The 18,545-nt window shown below is 37.5% G+C and overlaps 1 protein-coding gene and 1 long non-coding RNA gene across 2 annotated transcripts in view; both read right to left on the bottom strand.

Annotated features, from left to right (window-relative positions):
• Positions 1-18,545, bottom strand: part of LOC106933799 (rho GTPase-activating protein 7) — a 43,578-nt gene that overhangs the window by 24,797 nt on the left and 236 nt on the right. The window contains exons 2-6 of the mRNA XM_088012343.1: positions 1,694-1,765; positions 1,533-1,614; positions 1,278-1,341; positions 701-1,179; positions 418-619 (exon numbers count right to left, since the gene is read on the bottom strand). Of these exons, the coding sequence (XP_087868469.1) occupies positions 418-619; positions 701-1,179; positions 1,278-1,341; positions 1,533-1,614; positions 1,694-1,765 (899 nt within the window). The remainder of the gene's footprint in view (positions 1-417; positions 620-700; positions 1,180-1,277; positions 1,342-1,532; positions 1,615-1,693; positions 1,766-18,545) is intronic.
• LOC148155536 (uncharacterized) lies at positions 5,829-18,545 on the bottom strand. Its single transcript, XR_015765211.1, has 3 exons — positions 8,541-18,545; positions 7,862-7,954; positions 5,829-7,010 (listed from the first exon to the last, which is right to left on the bottom strand). It is a non-coding gene; the product is annotated as an uncharacterized LOC148155536 (long non-coding RNA).

Here is an 18,545-nt window from a genome sequence, read left to right as displayed (position 1 = left end):
ACTTTGTGTTTTTGTGTTTGTTATGATGTAAAGCACTTTGAAATGTCTTGTAGCTGAAATGTGCTATACAAATAAAATTTTATTGATTGATGTCAGTTTTAGCTTGCAGATAAAACCATTTTTTAGCTCAGCTAATTTTGCTATAGTATAGTATTTAGCAGTAAATACTACAGTATATACCACTGATATTTATCCTATATTGCACAGAGGTAGTTAGAGTACTCAAAAGTTGAGTACTCTAACAGTACGGATATCAAGATGGATGTCAACAAAGTTTCCAGAAGTGTGACTCTTGAAGGCAATGCAAATAAATAAATAATTATTAAAATAATTATTTAAAAAATAGCAGAAAACATTCTGTTGGCTGTAGGTGATCCTAGACATTTTAATAAAAAATAAAACCATAATGGATCTGACCTCGGTATCCGTCTGGTTCTGGTCACTTTGCATCCCAACTCCGCTGTTGGAGCGTCTGCAATTGGCTCTGACCCTGGTGACGGGGCTGGGTGTGCTAACGGTGCTGCTGTTTTCTGATTGGCTGGTGCTGCTGCTCCCGCTGCTCATGGTGTGAGAAGATGAGGGCGATGAAGATGAGTGGCTGCTGGGCTGGACCTGCAGACTGTAGACAGAGAGGAAGGACAAGACTTTTAGCAACAGTTCTGACTCCAGTTCAGGTTCTCTTCAGAAATCATTTTCTCACTTTGACGTGCGAAGCTGCCTATACATCCTCTCTCTGTGTCGGACCAGAACTGGCCCACTGACGTCACGGCAAGTCCTAAGGTGGCCGCCTGCTGCCCCCCTCAACCTCAGCTTCTCCATCTTCCTCAGCAGAGTGGTGCACTTCTTCCTCGGTGGTTTTTCTCTGAAGCACACCTCTGCTTCCAGACTTACAGTGGACGAGCCTCCGTTGGGTGATGGAGGTCCGCTGTAGGACGTATCCAGCGATGGCATTCTGTTGGCAGAGAAGCAGCGGGAGGAGCTCCGGCTCGTTGAGACCACTTCCCTGTGAGCATCGTGATGCTCGCTGTCTGTGCTGCTGGAGCTGTGGACAGAGCAGACGTCCTGATGGTCATAGGGAGTCTCCTCAGAGGAGTTCATGCGCCGCCACTGTTGGGTTCTCTTGTTGTAGGTCCAGTTTGGGCTGATGGCGCAATGGTCCTCCTCGTCCCAGTCTTCTCCCTATAGAAAGACAGATGGTTCATTATTTGCTTCTAGTATCCAAAACAAATTTTAGCTGCTTTCTTCCTCTAAGTTTCAGTTTTGCTTCCAACACTCGCCCTGTGTTTGGATCTCCAAAGTTCCAGTTTCATTTCCATGCACTTATTTAAGGTCATCAGCCGCCTGCAAGCAACAGAAGAATAATGGCTTATGGATGAGCTGCACAAAGTATTCAGTCCATTGTTGTCGCCAACGACAGACTGGAGTTTGATCAAATCAAAATAAAAATGCCTGGTGTAAATACACTCTTAAACTGTCAGACCAATAGAAACAGGAATTCTTATAAAATAAATGGATGATTTTTTTTTTTCTACCTGCATAGTGAATCGAGAGAATCTTTATCCAGGAAGCTGTGATCCTCTTTTGCAGTCTCAGTATCAATGGGGAACCTGTAGTCTAACATACAAACAACAAAAGGTCACCTGAGTGGAAAACTGAATATTGCCCTCACGTTAAAGCACAGGTTCAGATTTACCTTTAAATAACTGAACATACTGAGGGAAGCCAGCGGCTCGCAGCCAATCACAGGCCTCCTTGGCTTCAATCTCTGCAAACACAAAGCAAACAGTTTAATTAGAGGCTAAACTAAATATTTGCTCTCAATCAGTCCACTGGAGGGGATGTTTGTTGTTGGTATTTAGAATGGAGACAAAGTAACTTAATATTTATCTACCCCTTAAAAGAAGGCACTGTGATTCCTGCTGACAGGGAAAAAGGAGTTTCTTCTTTACCTGAAAATGATAGTGACCCCCTCTCCTTGGGCTGCCACCTTATCGTGGTGGAGGAGTTTGAGTGTCCCAATGATCCTAAGAGCTAATCTGTCTGGGGCTTTATGCCCCTGGTAAGGTCACCCAAGGCAGACAGTTTCTAGGTGAGGGACCAGACAAAGCGAAGCCTGAAGACCCCTTATGATGCACAATAACTTTGGACTTGGTTTTCCCTCGCCCGGATGCGGGTCACCGGGGCCCCACTCTGGAGCCAGGCCTGGATGTGGGGCACGATGGCAAGCACCGGGTGGCCGGGCTTTTACCCATGGAGCCCGGCTGGGCTCAGCCTGAAGAGGAGACGTGGGCCTCCCTTCCCATGGGCTCACCACCTGTGGGAGGTGCCAAAGGGTCGGCTGATGGGCGGTAGCAGGGGGCGGGGACCCTGGCGGTCTGATCCTCGGCTGCAGAAGCTGGCTCTTGGGACGTGGAATGTCACCTCCCTGGTGGGGAAGGAGCCAGAGCTAGTGTGTGAGGCTGAAAGGTTCCGGCTAGAAATAGTCGGTCTCATCTCGACACATGCCTCCCTCCGCGTATGGAGGGTTCCGACTGTTGTTTGTGCTTATGGGCCAAACAACAGTTCAGATTACCCACCCTTCTTGGAGTCCTTAGAGGGGGTACTGGAGAGTGTCCCTCCTTGGGAGTCCCTTGTTCTGCTGGGGGACTTCAACGCTCACGTAGGCATTGACAGTGAGACTTGGAGGGGAGTGGTTGGGAGGAATGGCCCCCCTGATCTGAACTCGAATGGTGTTCTGTTGTTGGACTTCTGTGCTCGCCACGGATTGTCCATAAGAAACACCATGTTCAGGCATAAGGGTGTCCATATGTGCACTTAGCACCAGGACACCCTCGGCCGCGGTTTGATGATCGACTTTGTCATCGTATCATCGGATCTGCGGCATGTCTTGGACACTCAGGTGAAGAGAGGTGCAGAGCTATCCACTGACCACTACCTGGTGGTGAGTTGGCTCCGGTGATGGGGGAGGATGTCGATCGGAGCTGGCAGGCCCAAACGTGTTGTGAGGGTCTGCTGGGAACGTCTGGCGGAGTCCCCTCTGAGACGACGCTTTAACTCCCACCTCTGACAGAACTTCAAACACGTCCCGGGGGAGGTGGGGGACGTTGAGTCTGAGTGGAACATGTACTGTGCCTCCATTGCTGAGGCGGCTTATTAGTATAGCACCAACACTGTTTATAGTGGGGATGGTCTGCTGCTGACCTCGACTCGGGACGTTGTGGGCCGGTGGGCAGAGTACTTCGAAGACCTCCTCAATCCCACCAACATGCCTTCCGTGTTGCGGGAGATCGACAGGTGGATTGGCGCAGCATCTGCTGTGAAGCGGGCGGTGTACCGATCCATCGTGGTGAAGAGAGAGCTGAGTCATAAAGCTCTCGATTTACCGGTCGATCTACGTTCCCACCCTCATCTATGGTCATGAGCTTTGGGTCATGACAGAAAGAACGAGACTGCAGATACAAGCGGCCGAAATGGGTTTCCTCCGCAGGGTGTCTGGGCTCTCCCTTAGAGATAGGGTGAGAAGCTCGGTCATCTGGGAGGGACTCAGAGTAGAGCCGCTGCTCATTCATGCTGAGAGGAGCCAGTTGAGGTGGCTGGGGCATCTGGTCAGGATGCCTCCTGGATGCCTCCCTGGTGAGGTGTTCTGGGCACGTCCCACTGGGAGGAGGCCCTGGGGAAGACCCAGGACACGCTGGAAGGACTATGTTTTTCGGCTGGCCTGGGAACGCCTTGGGGTTTCCCCGGAGGAGCTGGAAGAAGTGGCTTGGGAGAGGGAAGTCTGGGCCTCCCTTCTGAAGCTGCTGCCCCTGCGACCCGACCCCAGATGAAGCGGAAGAAAATGAATGGATGGATGATGGTGAGCCATGATTATGTGGTTATTAGGGCTGCAAATTTTATTTGAATAAATAGGTTATTCTATCAATTATTAGGATGATTAATTATTTGGGAAAAAAAAAACTGGTAGAGTCTGTAAAAATTTCATTTAACCGTTAAGCCTTTTATATACGATATTAGAAATACAGGAATAATTAAATAACCTTTTTAAATTGGAAAATTAAGATTGTATTGCCTAAAATGTAATAATATAGCAATCCTTTAGTAAATCATTGATCATTTATAAATAGCTTGATTAATTTTTGCACTAACCAATTAATGATTAAACAGCAAAAGGTGCATAATAGGTGATTTTATTTATTGTAGAATTTGAACCATGAGAAGATAAAACGTTATTTATTACTTATTATTCTAATGACTATGACTTTAGTAAACTAATAGTTAGAATATTTCACTTTTTCATTAATATTCAGTTTTAGTTAAAACCTGAAAATGAGCCTTTCTTCCTTTTCCACAAAACTACATTTAATTCTAAGATATAAACTAATAAAATCTTTCTTTCATTCTCTGTGAACACATCGTAAATAAAAGATGACTCAAAATTAGCTGTTTTCTGAATAAGAACCAAAACCAATTCTACTTTTCTTCACACGAAAAAATGGGTAACACTTTATTTGAAGGGGGGTGAATAAGACTGTCATGACACTTTCATTAACATGTCATAAACACCTGTCATGAACATGAATAAGCCTTCATGAATATTTATGACTGTTGTCATAAAGCGTCATTCGGTAAATCATGACACTTTTAATACAAAGTTGACATTATTCAAAATGTCTTTGTTATGACAACTTGACATTAACCAAGAAATCATTACTGATATAAATTTGTTATAAAAGTATTACTGATTGCACTTTAAAAATTAGGTAACTTTATGTTATTAAAGGTAAAGTTTAAACAGTAATGATTTCTTGGTTAATGTCAAGTTGTCATAAAGACATTTTGAATAATATCAACTTTGTATTAAAAGTGTCATAATTTACTGAATGACGCTTTATGACAACAGTCATAAATATTCATGAATACTTATTCATGTTCATGACAGGTGTTATGTCATGTTTATGAAAGTGTCATGACAGTCTTATTCACCCCCCTTCAAATAAAGTGTTACCAAAAAATGCACCATATGGAAATACAACTAACAAACAGCCTCTTATGAGGACAGAGGATATAAAAGTCGACACCTGAAGAACAGAAAGGTTTAAACAGAAAAGACATTCCCTGTTAGCTTTAAGCACTCGAGAGGTTTTGTTCCAGGTCTTTTAACCTATTTGTTGCTCTTCCTGAAATATTAAACCTGCAGTTCAAAGAGAGGAAAAAACTGAGGGCAGTTCTTGTTTTTTATATTCAGACAGCATGAAATATTGCAGATATTAGTCCTTAGCAGAGAAAACCAGCATTTTCCTTGTTACAAATTTGTTTCTCAAACTCTTGAATTTGGCTGGGCAATATGGCTTAAAAATAAAATCTCAGATTTTTAAAATATCAGATCCCGTTTTAATCGATTTAAAAAAAAAAAACCTTTTTAAAAAGAACAAAAAAACCCAAACAGAAATGACAAAAAAAAAAAAAAAAAAAAAAATTTAAAAAATGGCTTCTATTATGACTTCTGTGAGCTATGTATTGTAGTATCAGGCCCATACAGGAATATAGTCCTACTGTAATGCAATTTTACAGTAATTTTTAAAATTACAATAAAGTAATTTTAATGAGAAAAAAGCCCCCAGTTATTGAAATCTGACGTAACCAGCTCAGTTTGTGGTTCTTTCTTTGAAACAGACTCAGATGTTTACACCATCTTTTCAAAGTCTTGCTCCTGATAATAATTTGATGCTGATGTGTTAAAAAAATAAATGTTTCCTTATCCTAAAACTGACACCAAAATGCTTAAAGCCAAATACCAAAATCTCCACAAAGATGCTCAGCAATCCTCATTTTAATAGTTTAGGGTTTTAATAGTTGTTTTTATTTTTGTAGTAGTTTTGGAGTCATTACATTATTAGTTAATTTTCCTAATATGATTTTATTCTGGTAGCAGTTAAATTTTATTCTCGTATTATTTCAACTTTACACTGAAAAAAATAACTCTTTGGATTAACATAAAAAAATCATGGAAAGATTTTCCACCTGATTACTTTGCTTTATTTCAGCACTATGTAATTTTGTTACTCCAATTTAAAGGAAATGTGTTGGTTCAACTGAATTTATTAAGGTTATTCCAATTTAAAGGAAATGTGTTGGTTCAACTGAATTTATTAAGGTTATTCCAATTTAAAGCAAATGTGTTGGTTCAACTTAATTTATTAAGGTTATTCCAATTTAAAGGAAATGTGTTGGTTCAACTTAATTTATTAAGGTTATTCCAATTTAAAGCAAATGTGTTGGTTCAACTTAATTTATTAAGGTTATTCCAATTTAAAGCAAATGTGTTGGTTCAACTTAATTTTTGTGGTTGATTCAACTTATTTACTTTAGTTGGACCCAATGTAATTTAATAGAACCAGACCAACTAATTTTACAGTGATACCTTCACACTACTTAATTAAGTTGATCCAACTCATGAAAATTAAGTTAGCTGAACAAACATGCTTCATGCTGAAAGAAAGCTATATAATCGTGTGGAAAATCTTTCCATGATTGAATTATGTTAAATCAAAGACATTTTCTTAAGTGCTATTAAATTAAGTGTTTTAAGACCACACTGAAAGAAGAAAGAACACTCAACAATGAGAAAAAGTACAACATGAACTGTATTTTCAAAATTGTTATCCATTTTCTTTTTACACAGCACAAAAAACAGCTGAGTTGAAAGTTGAAATAAACAACAAAAGGTCAGTTCTGTTTTTCCAGAAAAAAACTGGGCTGTGTTTAGCATAGATCAAATTCTTAACAACATAAAAAGTGTCAGTAAATTCGCTCAACTTTGCGAACTGTAACAGTTAAAATTTAGTTTTCGACTGCGGTCTTTGGAAAAACATGTAAAGATAGATTGCCCAAGTTGTTCATCACTTCCACCCCGTCCAGGAGAATCCCAACATCCTCAATGGCATCGCCAGGCTCTGCACTCTCCGGTCGGATAACGAAGATTCCACAGACGGTCTCGGCCATTTGTGCACCTTGATGATGGGAACATGGGTGGGGTATTGGGGGGGAGAGATTTCACATCTCATTAAATAAAAAAATAACTTTACACTTATTTGGCTGACTCAACAACAGCTAAGGTCCATCAAAGATCTGTCTGTGTTAATTGTGAGTCCAGTGGTAAGATTTTCCATTTAGAAAAGGTACCATATTTTCTACATTTTCACAAAAATCGTCTTATAATGCGGTGCACCTTGTGGTGCGGAAAATACGGTATATTGTCTCATATGGAAAAACATGAAGAGAAGGGATGAATCCCAAATAGGCCCCATATTCCATGGCCTGTTCTCCTCAATTGAAATGACAGTCTGAGGATCCACCACACAGACTGTCATTCTAAACCAGTACAAAGCCCTGACTCTGTACACAAAAAAAACATCTTATACATGAAGAACCTGTCTTATTTCCTGGATGGAGGAAATGTCATGACTATGTGTGGTAGTTATTTCCAAATAGATCAGTACTAACATCTTAGGTAAAGTTACTTAATATTTTTGTCTGCGTATGAAACAATGCTGTTAGAAAAAAAGGCTAAATAAAACAGGCCAAAGATCTTTTTGTGGAGTTTAACTCACCTAAAAATCCTCATTTTAAACCCACTTAACAATAACTGTAATTATATCAGTCTTACTAATGATTATCCTTTTCTGTGGGAGAAATCTAAAAGCATCTCAAAAGTCAAATTAAAATTGAATGTACCCAAGTGAAAAAAATGAAGAGTTTTAATGATCTTCTCTTACTTTAAATTTATTGGTAATTCACAGGAAGTCCAATTAACTCCAACTATCATCACCTCTTTTGTGGACACAAAGATAAATTAACATACCATGTACTCTTTCTCCAGCTTCTCTGGATCTTCATCCAGGTATGCACACAGGCCTTTTAGGATCCACTCTCGTCTGACTTCAGCCGTGTTTTCCTAAATATGCAGATCAGAAAACAATGAGAACAACCGCCAAAATCCAGCAGTATACTATAGGGTCACACACTTGAAAACTTAAATTCAAATGAAGTCACAACGAAAGTGATCAGTGGCTTGCAGCCTATTTGAAAGATCTTTAAAATTGTTATTCTCCTTTCATTATGCCATGACTAAAATTAAGTTTAACATTTTATTTAAACTTCTAACTGAAGCTGTCACCTAAGAAATATTTATGTCTGAAACAAGGGTACAGTATAGGGGGATATACTGTGAAAAATCTATTTCCTCTGCCTTCTCCCAGTGCTAGAAACAACCAGTCAGTGGCAGGAGAGTTTTAGTGCTGTCAATCCCAATCTCATGTTGCTGCTCATCCTTCTTCCCCCTTGCTCTGTACTATTCTGTAGCTAGCATAGGGCTGATAGCAGCTCATATCTACTAGACAGAGAGAGACAACACTCCTTACAGTTCCACATCCCCACGCAAATAAAGACAAATAAAACTGACTTGCCAAATACAAGTTCAGCTGAACCCTTATGATCGCTCTAACACTAGATTCAGTCATTTTAGATCTGGCAAAACTTACCATTAGCCACTGCAATCTAAAACTTGATGGCCGATGACCCACTTCACCAGTGCTTATGTAGGTGGATAACAGGCAGGTGATGTTCTGAAAGAGATCAGATTTTCAAACATTAAAATATGTAATTCACCGTGAGCAGAGTTGTATCTGAACATTCAAACTTTTAGTACAAGTCTCTTGAATGGATCATGAATCAATCAATCAAATTTTATTTGTACAGCACATTTCAGCAGAAAGACATTTCAAAGGGCTTTACATAATTAAAAACAGAAACACAGAGTCATGCAACATTTAATAAACAGTGAAACAGATAAAAAGTAAAGCCAAAAACATTAAAAACATTGAAGACATTAAAACTGCACTAAGCCTAATTTAGCTATAAGCAACTCTAAACAGGTGGGTTTTAAGTTGAGATTTATAGGCACCCAGTGTTTCAGCTGTTCTGAAACTGAATATAACCACTGGGCACATGAAAGCATGTATGTGCAGAACAGTGGTGACTTGAACATGGTAGAAAGTAATAAAAATATAAAACATAAAAATCTAAACAAAAACCTCAACATTTCAAAATTAAACCGATAAACTTAAAAATTGTTTTTGAACTACAATTATTTGGGGAAAAACAAGTAAAATAACAAAATACATCTTTAGAGCAGAGGAATATATGCATTTAAAAAAAAGGAAAGCTCAAGTCTGTTCATGGACTAATAGGAATAATGGACAATCCTCTGAGTGTTTCAGCCAGAAAAAAATACTAGAAATCCATAGTTAGCAGGTGGACATTTATGTGGACATTGCAAGCACATTTAAAGCTCTAACAGCAAAGGTCTCCGCAGGTTCCTCTGACTCAAATTTAATACTTTTTATTATTAATAAATTAAGAATCTATATTACGATAGAAAGCCACAAAGTGTGTGTGCATCCAATGTCCACTCTGCATTTACCTACATAATAACAGTACTGAAATTAAATAATAATAATAATAATAAAAAAACATTTAAATAGACTTATGTTTGGCCCCAGTGTTTAAAATCCACTAAACCTCAGACTTCAGAGTTTGTATGGCACCAGATGCTGAATTTACATCAGTCCAACTTTTTTCCAGGGAGTTTTAACAACCTGAGGAGGAGCAAAACTGTGACATTTATGGGGTCCGTTTTTTGTCTTGACAGCAGCTTTGTGACCCTTACACTGCTTCATGTGATGTTAGCATGATTTGAGTACATCAATTACATAGAAACGTGACCGAACATAGAAAAAAATGTTTTTTTTAAAAAGTCTGATGATTTTAATTTCCATCTTTTTATTTCGATTTTTATTTTGATTTAGACGGATGAAAATAGACTGAATCTTACCTTTTTCAAATTAAGCAGATCCAAATCAGGAATCTTCCCGCTTCTCTTGAAAGAACAGTTTGAAGTTTTCCCAGACACAAGATCTCGCGTGATCTTCCATAATTTCGCTAGCATCTCGCGTGATCTTCCGTAATCTCGCCAATGTCTCGCGTGATCTCCGGGTCTCGCTAGACCCTCTTCGCCGGGAGATTAGTCTGACTAAATTGAATCACGTTGTCTCAACTTGAATACATTTTATTAACGCTAGGTTGTTGAATTTTATGTTTATTTGACGTGATTTTGTCTTATTTGCCTTTGAAACATAAAATAATTCTGTTAAACATGTTATTTTTTATAAATGCAATAACCACTTCAATTCAGTTGTGCTTTGACACAAGCATGGAGCAAGCAGGAAATGGTGCAAATGTTAGAAAAACGCTGATTAATCACTTCATGTGATGTTAACACATGTTAGCCACTGACATGAGTACATCAATTACATAGTGTGAAGGTATCACTGTTAAATAAGTTGGTTTCAACTAAATTTGCATTCATCTTAATCAAGTAAAGTCAATTATTTGGTCCAAAACATTGCAAATTAGTTGGTCTGGTTCTATTAAATTACATTGGGTCCAACTAAAGTAAATAAGTTGAATCAACCACAAAAGTTAAGTTGAGCCAACACATTTGCTTTAAATTGGAGTAACAGAATTACATAGTGCTGAAATAAAGCAAAGTAATCAGGTGGAAAATCTTTCCATGATTTTTTTTATGTTAATCCAAAGAGTTATTTCTTTCAGTGTACATAGCAACACTGATATGTGCACAATCCTGCCAGGAAAATTTAGTATTCTCTAAACTGCAGCTGGCGTTTTCCTGGCACGAAAAACAATCATCTCGCAGGGCCTCGTGTGATTTCCCATGATCTCGCGGGATCTGCCGTGATCTCGCTCGTCGCCTCCAGCACAAGATCAGTCTGACTATAATGAATCGTGTTATCTCAACATGATTCAATTTCATAAACGTTAAGTTGATGAATTTCTTGTTTGTTCAACATGATTTTATCACGTTTTTGTTTAAAACATGAAATTATTGTGTTAAAAGTACATGATATTCTTTTATTAATCTAATAACCCCCTAAGTTCATTTTTTTGAGTGTATTGCCATGCGAAACATTAGATTGTACTGTATTACAAAACTGTGTTGCTTCAATAACAAGGACTTTGGAAGTGCTTGATTTCTGTACAAACTGTACAAAACCTGTGAGATGATCTTCTATTTACTTCCACGTTTTCTAGGTTAGCAAAGTAAACTTTTGAACAATTAGTCCCAAGTCTGTATATCCCCGAAGATTAAAGACTTATAATTATACTGTTAAAATTTTAATTGAATCAGCCCATTTAATAACCGTATGTTGGCGAACTAGGTCTTAGCCACAACATCAGAGCAGCCAGACGAGTCTCCCGTGATATATTAGAATTTAAGCCCTAAGAAAGAAACAACTTTGAATAATAAAACATGTCTCTGGGTTGAAACTCATTTCATTGAAATAATTAACAAACAATGGATAAAAAAGGACACAAATATTCCCTGAGAACCAAACAGGTAATGAGGAGCAAGTTTCTGGATTTAGGAATAAACCTAATCCACGTCTGACCCAATAAGTATGGAAGTCCATTTCTGCCACTCTGTTAAAACAAACAAAAAAACATTATCTCAAAATAATGAAATGGTATCATTATTTTGAGATACTATCTCATTATAATGAGATAATTTATTATTATTTTTTGTAACAGAGTGGCAGAAATGGGCTTCCATAAATTAGCGATGAGCACAACATTCCAAACCATCAGAAACAACAATAGCTGTTTCTCCTCAGTTTGATGAAAAACCTCAACACTCTGTCTGCTCCGGGTTTACGTAAGCGATGGTATCTATCAAGCCTCTTCCCCCTTCCAAACAACTTTGTCTCTAAGGAAGTTGTGATTCAGTCCCTCTGGGTTCCAGATAAGAGATATGGCCGCCCGATAAGGACGACTCCGCCCGGCTGCAGCAGGAAGCTGAACACTATGTGTGTGTGGAAATAGGCAGAAATGGCGGGCGGCTGGGTTACGTGCACAATGGGGCGTTTGTGTCTGGGTGTTTATGCAGCTCACACTGCAAAAAGGCAACATCCTACAAAGTATTTTTGATCTACTTCCTAGTTGTAATATCTGAGTACACTTTCAGCAAGATGAAAGTGTACTCAATAATTTGCCAATCAAAAAAATTTGATTGGCAAATTATTTCACTAACCAGACATTTTTCCCATTTTATAAGAGAAATAATCTGCCAATTGAACTAATGCTATTTTTTAAAAAAAAAAATCTATATTAAGGAATTATGAACTTAAAACAGGCTCCTATATCTTGCTGAAAAGCTCTTGGTAAATTAGTTTTGTCAATTAGTCAAGTGCACTAAGATATTTGCACAGGAAACTAACAAAAAAAAATACCTGGTAATATTTGTGTTTTTGCAGTGCAGCCTCTCTGGGAGTAAACCAAGATAATTAAAGAAGCAGCTTGTAAATAAAAGGATATGACAAGTTAATCAATATGACTCATACTATAATATCATGGCCACACTGTTACAGGAATGAGATGTGTTGTGTTTAAACTAGAAATCCTTATTTTTAATGATTGACCTCAATTTATGCACTTTATTTTGGAGGACCAAGTTTATCTGATTATATATAAAATCTAAAATCTATTCAACTCTTTCCACAACTTAAAATGTTTATTTTCTTAAACAGAGACATGAATGTCCTGAATTACAAATTTATTTGATAATGCCCCACCACTGCAACACACTTAAATACACCACTAGCTTCACAAGCTTGACCAAGCTTGTGAAGCTTAATATATAAAAACAACACAACAACTTTAATTTGGCAAAAAAGTAGATTTACTGCCTTGGTCAAACATGTAAAAATAAACTGTAAAAAAAACCTTCTTTCAGATGGTTCAGAAAATGCCATTAGGAACCCTAAATATAATGTAAAATAAATTATGACATCGCTCAGAGCATGAAGCATTAGACTGAACAGATCTGCCCTTACAGATCTGAACAGTCACAAACAGCCAATCTAGAATTTTTTTCGATATTCAGACAGATAAATATATTAATATCGCATCGCTGCATCTCTATATTAAATTTAAAGTCTTAAAAATAATTTAAGTTTATAAATTGTAAAACTATATGGCAGGTATTTAGACCCGTTTCCATTTCCTCTCTTCCTGCTTTTGTTTTGCACCTTCAAACAAACCATTTTGTATCCACATACAAAATGGTTTGTACTTGAAAACAGTGCTCTATTTTATAGGAATGCAAACAGATTGATGTTTTTGTAATAATATCCATAGTAATAGGTAATAAAAGATAGAATAGACCATTTAAAATGTAAACATCTGATCATGTTGTGTTCAATTTAAAACATTCAAACAATCTTATACTGTAGCATCACAGTCATCAGAAATACTACACAGAAGGTGTAAATAATAAGACAAAGAAAGTATTTTCTGTCTTGCAGTGGTCAGTGGTTAGCTTTTAATGATGTTTTGCTGTTAGGGAGAAAATCTATAAATCTGGCATATCTAACAACAGTTTGAGGTGCAATGACTGCATGTCCTAAACTGGACATGTTCTGAGTTCCATAGGCCCAATCCCAAAGATGTTTCCTTCTTGAAGCACCAAACAAGGTTTTCCTCCTCCTTTTAAATGGTTTCTATGAATTTACTATTTTAGTCCAGTCAGTCTGGAACTGAAGTTGTTATAATGAGTCACGACAGATGAGAGGGTGAGGTACTGAACTCCATGAGTCACCAAGACCAGGATAAAAATAAAAATCATCATCCACTGGTTAAAGATAAAACTGTAATGCTTTCAAACAAGCTTAAGACGATCTTAGATAACTGAGAATAGTTCAGAAAGGACGTTGTGTTCATTACATGGAGAAAACAAACAAGGATTTAAAAAAATCCCCATCTAGGTCAACTTTTACGGAAGGTTAATGAAAGCTTCTTTGAAAGAAAAGAGGACATACAGGAGGTTATGCAAAATATTGACTCTTATTTAAATGATGTGCCAAATGATTGCGTCCCTCGCTGTAATTAATTACCTTAGAGTGAAACAATTAAACTCTAACCTAAAGAAAAGCATGACTACAAAAGACTGGAAACCTATTAACACCAGATTGGACATTCTTCACTGTAAACTTCAACCTCAATAAATACGGGAAAGTGCAAAGAAAACTTCACAGAAAATCACAGCAGCAATGTTTTCTGTTCACCATTCCATTCACAACCTATGAACTCAATCACAGCACGGCTTTATTAGCTGTATTTAAGCCATTAAAATAATGAGAATGCAAGGTTACCTACCGCTCATTTCTACGACGGAACAGACAAACTGTTTCTAAATGCTACAAGATGATAATTCTCTGCTCTTTGTCTGTTGTTTTTTCAGCAATTGGCATGTTTTAGAGTTTGTATAATTTAGTTAATGATTATTCAATTACTAAATTAGTTGATGATTATATCAATAATTGATTGTTTCAGGCCTAGTTTTGATTTTGTTTCATTACAGAACCCACACATTCTTTTTGCTTCTCCCTCAGCTGGCGGGTTTCACCAGATTAGCTCATAGTCTTTTCTGAAAACTGTTGCCCTCTGTTGCTAACAACAGTGTCAGTCCTAAACCTCTGCGCCAGCGGAAAGACAACTTTCCTTAGTTTGGACAAACGTACTCCAGTTACTGAGAAACTATTTGGAGGGATAGCAGCAGCTTTTTATAGAAACATAGACAAGCTAGAAAGCAGCTACTGAATAAAGGTATCAGAAGTCAAAGCAAAGTAAATCAAGATTAAATTTCCTCGATTTAATTGTTAATAATTTGAACAGTTTTTTAAGTCATTACAATAATGACTTAAAAAACAGTCATTATTGTTTTTTAAGTCAATCATTTAAGACCTGGAGGTTTTTAGGTGTTAAATCAGTGGTGCCCAAAGTGCATCCTGGAGGACCGGCATCCTACATGTTTTAGTTTTCTCCCTGTTTTAATGCACCTGGATCCAATGATGGCTTATTAGAGGCCTAAGAAGACCATTGATATGCTGAGAAGGTTGTTTCTACCACCAGGGAGAGAATAAAACAAGCAGGATGCCGTTCCTCCGAGGACTGAGCTTGGTCACCCGTGTGTTAAATGATTGTTTCTCTCTCCTGGTGATCTTAAAAGCTGAGTTTGGTGTAACATCTGGATCACCGGAATGAATGAACATCTGCGTCCACAATTATTGCAACCAAGTCCAAAAATCTTCCACTTCCTTTTGATAAGGCCAGTCAATACTCAATCTACAAAAATCAACCCTTCATTTGAGGAAAATTAGCCATTTCTATGTGAAGAAGCTGGAAAACCCTCAGAGAATTTGGTCATTGTTATTATTTCAAGTGTACTAAAATATTTGCACTAGAAACTAAAAAAATACTTTTGGTGATTTGGTGTTTTTGCAGTGAATAGGCAAAACCGACCCTAATGATGCTCCCACCCCCAGACATCACAGTCAGGATCGTACAAGCCAGATGATAAAATGAAGATTTTGTCCCAGTGTGCATTTGTAAACTACAATCTGACTTTTCATGTTTCTTTTGGAGTTGTGGCTTCTTCCTTACCTTTCAGGCCAAGTCAGAACCGGAGACATTTCGCTGTGGAAAGCTTTGCAGCTTTCCAGGAAAGCTGTTTTACCAGCTTTAGCCAGAATTTAGTTAGCAATGCCTGTTAGGACATCCCTGCTGTCCATCATATGGAAGAAAAAAGGCCCACAGCAACATGGGTTCTCCACCATACTAAGTGTGTGCTTCCATCTTGAAACTGGACCATTCCTAACTTATGTTTTTACAATAAGGATATAAAGATTACAACAACAGTGTCTCTGTATGTGATATAAATCAAGACTTGGAACATTGTTGACCTTTGTGTATAATAGTTTCATTATGAAAGCAATAAAAAACTAAACTATGCAGAAAATGGAGAGTTGTTCATTTTCCAAGCCATTGTATGCTAATGATTTGTCCTTTACACAACTGATTATTATTTCCTTATTGAACCTCAGTCTTTCTCACTAATTAGTTTTATTTTCTTTGAGTAGCAGAAAATTGCAAAGCTTAGCTTCTGCTAAACTGGATAACCAAGAAATATTTGTTTTCCTTTGGCTGTGATAAAACCTGAAACATCCAGGGATGCCTCTTCATCATGACAAAACATTTCATGGTTTGTAGGGTATATGCCAGGATTTATTAGGCTGTATTTTCCTCTCAGATACTTCCTAGTAATAACTACTTTCTTTGGGCCATCTGTTATGCTGAAGATGAACCTAAAACTTCAGTTCTTCATCTTGGTGTTTAATGACCTGCATGTGCTTTTTAATAGAATCGCTTGTTGCTCATTAACTATTAAGGTGAAAAAAAAAACCCTCTTCTGTTGGTCTGGAGGTTGACAATACTTTTAAATGAATTATGATTAATTTCACTATGAAGATGGATGAGGCAATATATTTTCTGAGTCAACTTGCTGGATCTTGTTTTAGGAAACTTTATAAATCCACTGGGTAGAATTTACTGCAGATAAGAATTTTTTTACTGTTATAACTCTCTATAAAAGGCTCTAATATGTTTTCACAGAAAAGCTTTCATCCAGTCTTTAATGTTCATGACTGATTTAAAGGTGACCCATTATACTTTCTTGAACAAATTAGGATAGGTTATACAAAACATGTTTAGGACACTTTCTGCACAAAATCATTCCTAAAGAATGAATGATTTCCAACCTGGTCAGTTTTGACTTTTACGGGTTCATTCCTCTTTTATCAGGAATGAACTGGTAAACTGTTCATCCCTTTCAGAATGAACTGTTTTAGCACGCTCCCCAACTTTCATGTTACAGCCACACATGACAACGGCTTCAAACAGATGTGCAATGATATAATCATACCTCTTTGAAAAGCAAAAGTGAATTTTGATGCAAAACCAACAGGGATGGAAAGCCAACAAGAAAACACTTGTCTTTTCCAACAGCCATTGTATAGTGCATACAGCGGTAAAAGCAGCTATGCTGGAACTCAGCTAGGGTTGCTAGGTAACTGGCTTGGCTTGGTTAGTGTTGCAAGGTAACAACACAGTGGCCGTTGATCATTAGGTTTTCCTGACACAAAAAACAAATTTTTGTCAAATAAATAGCCTTTTTTTAGTGCTTGGGCTATTTCTTGATGCAGTGAACCCAAATGGAAGTACAAAAATATGTAAAAAGTTAATTTTGTAACAGTCCCCACAGTTATTCCTAAGATAAACAATTAGTTTGGCAAATTTGAATTTATTGCTTGTCTAATCCAGACAGTAGCAAAACTATGCATACAGGTTTACACATTCATTCATAGTGCCAAAGGTTTTATAGCATCCTAAGTTCACAAGGACTATAAACTGACATTTTTCTGCCATTTGTTGCTTCCCATATGTCAAGCCCGTTCTAAGGAAACAAGAGCGGAGGAGTAACTCAATGACTTTTTGTTATCCAGTTTCTTTGGTAAAAAGAAAAAGACAAAAACAAACAAGCATGCAACTGGAAATTATTTTGAAAAACTTATTTTAATTTATTATGCAACTAAATGATTTATTATTTATCACAACAGGCCTACCTGCGATTCGTAATTCCTGCGAATGGAGGTCCACTGCACCAGTTTTTATGGAAGGTAAATTTCCACAACATTGGCCATCATAATAAACATTCCATGTTAAAACGCCTATGTGCTCCAGTAGCTGCATTTCCAATGACCATATAACTGAGAAATTTGACATTTGAAAAATAAATTTGCTTAATGGAAACACAGCAAAACTGCTAAATAAACCACAAGTCACAAGGTCAACAACAGGACGTTGCCACTAACTACGAAGTAGACGATGACAACAGGAAGTAGTTGGAGATTCATGGCGCGTCATGTTCTTTAATGATTTATGTGAACAAACCTATTGACATGTGATTTTAATTGCGTTCCTTATTTAATGACAACACCGCAATTGCATAGTTGTGTTTTTTTTTTGACTGAAATATTGACAAAGTTTTGCACACATTTGTAACAGAAGCGCAGCTAGTGACATTTCAATCAGTTCAGATATTTGCAGCAACTCATGAAGCAAAAAGCTGACCTAAAGATTCCCCCAATGAAAAAGATTCCAACCACTGGATTTAAAATAATCTACAAAAACAAAACAAAGTCTTCTTAAAATGTGCATTTTAAAGAGACCCACACACATTCAGCCTGAATCCTACACTCTCACTGCCCATGAAAAACCTTTTATTCCAGCAGAGTTCAAAACTGCAGCTTTCGTATTTCTAGGCCTACGACCTTCAAACAATAACGTTCCTCACATTCTTGTGTCTCATGAATCAAAAACAACGTTATGCCACAAATACCAATTCAAGAGTCTTAATTTCATCATAAGTTTTTAAATTTAAATCAGCCCTTTACAGCTCAAACAGCTGCTCGTTACAGCCAATCATCTCCTTAATGAGGACTGTCAAGTAGTAATTAATTGTTAATTGCCATCAATGAAGCAACATAATGAAGGATTTTATGTTCTTGCATTAC

This window comes from Poecilia mexicana, unplaced genomic scaffold (genome assembly GCF_051168715.1).
Source record: "Poecilia mexicana isolate PSO_F unplaced genomic scaffold, ASM5116871v1 scaffold_14, whole genome shotgun sequence".
Classification (NCBI taxonomy): Eukaryota; Metazoa; Chordata; class Actinopteri; order Cyprinodontiformes; family Poeciliidae; genus Poecilia; species Poecilia mexicana.
The sequence above is the reverse complement of the archived record's forward strand: the minus strand, read 5'-3'. Positions and strand labels throughout refer to the sequence as shown.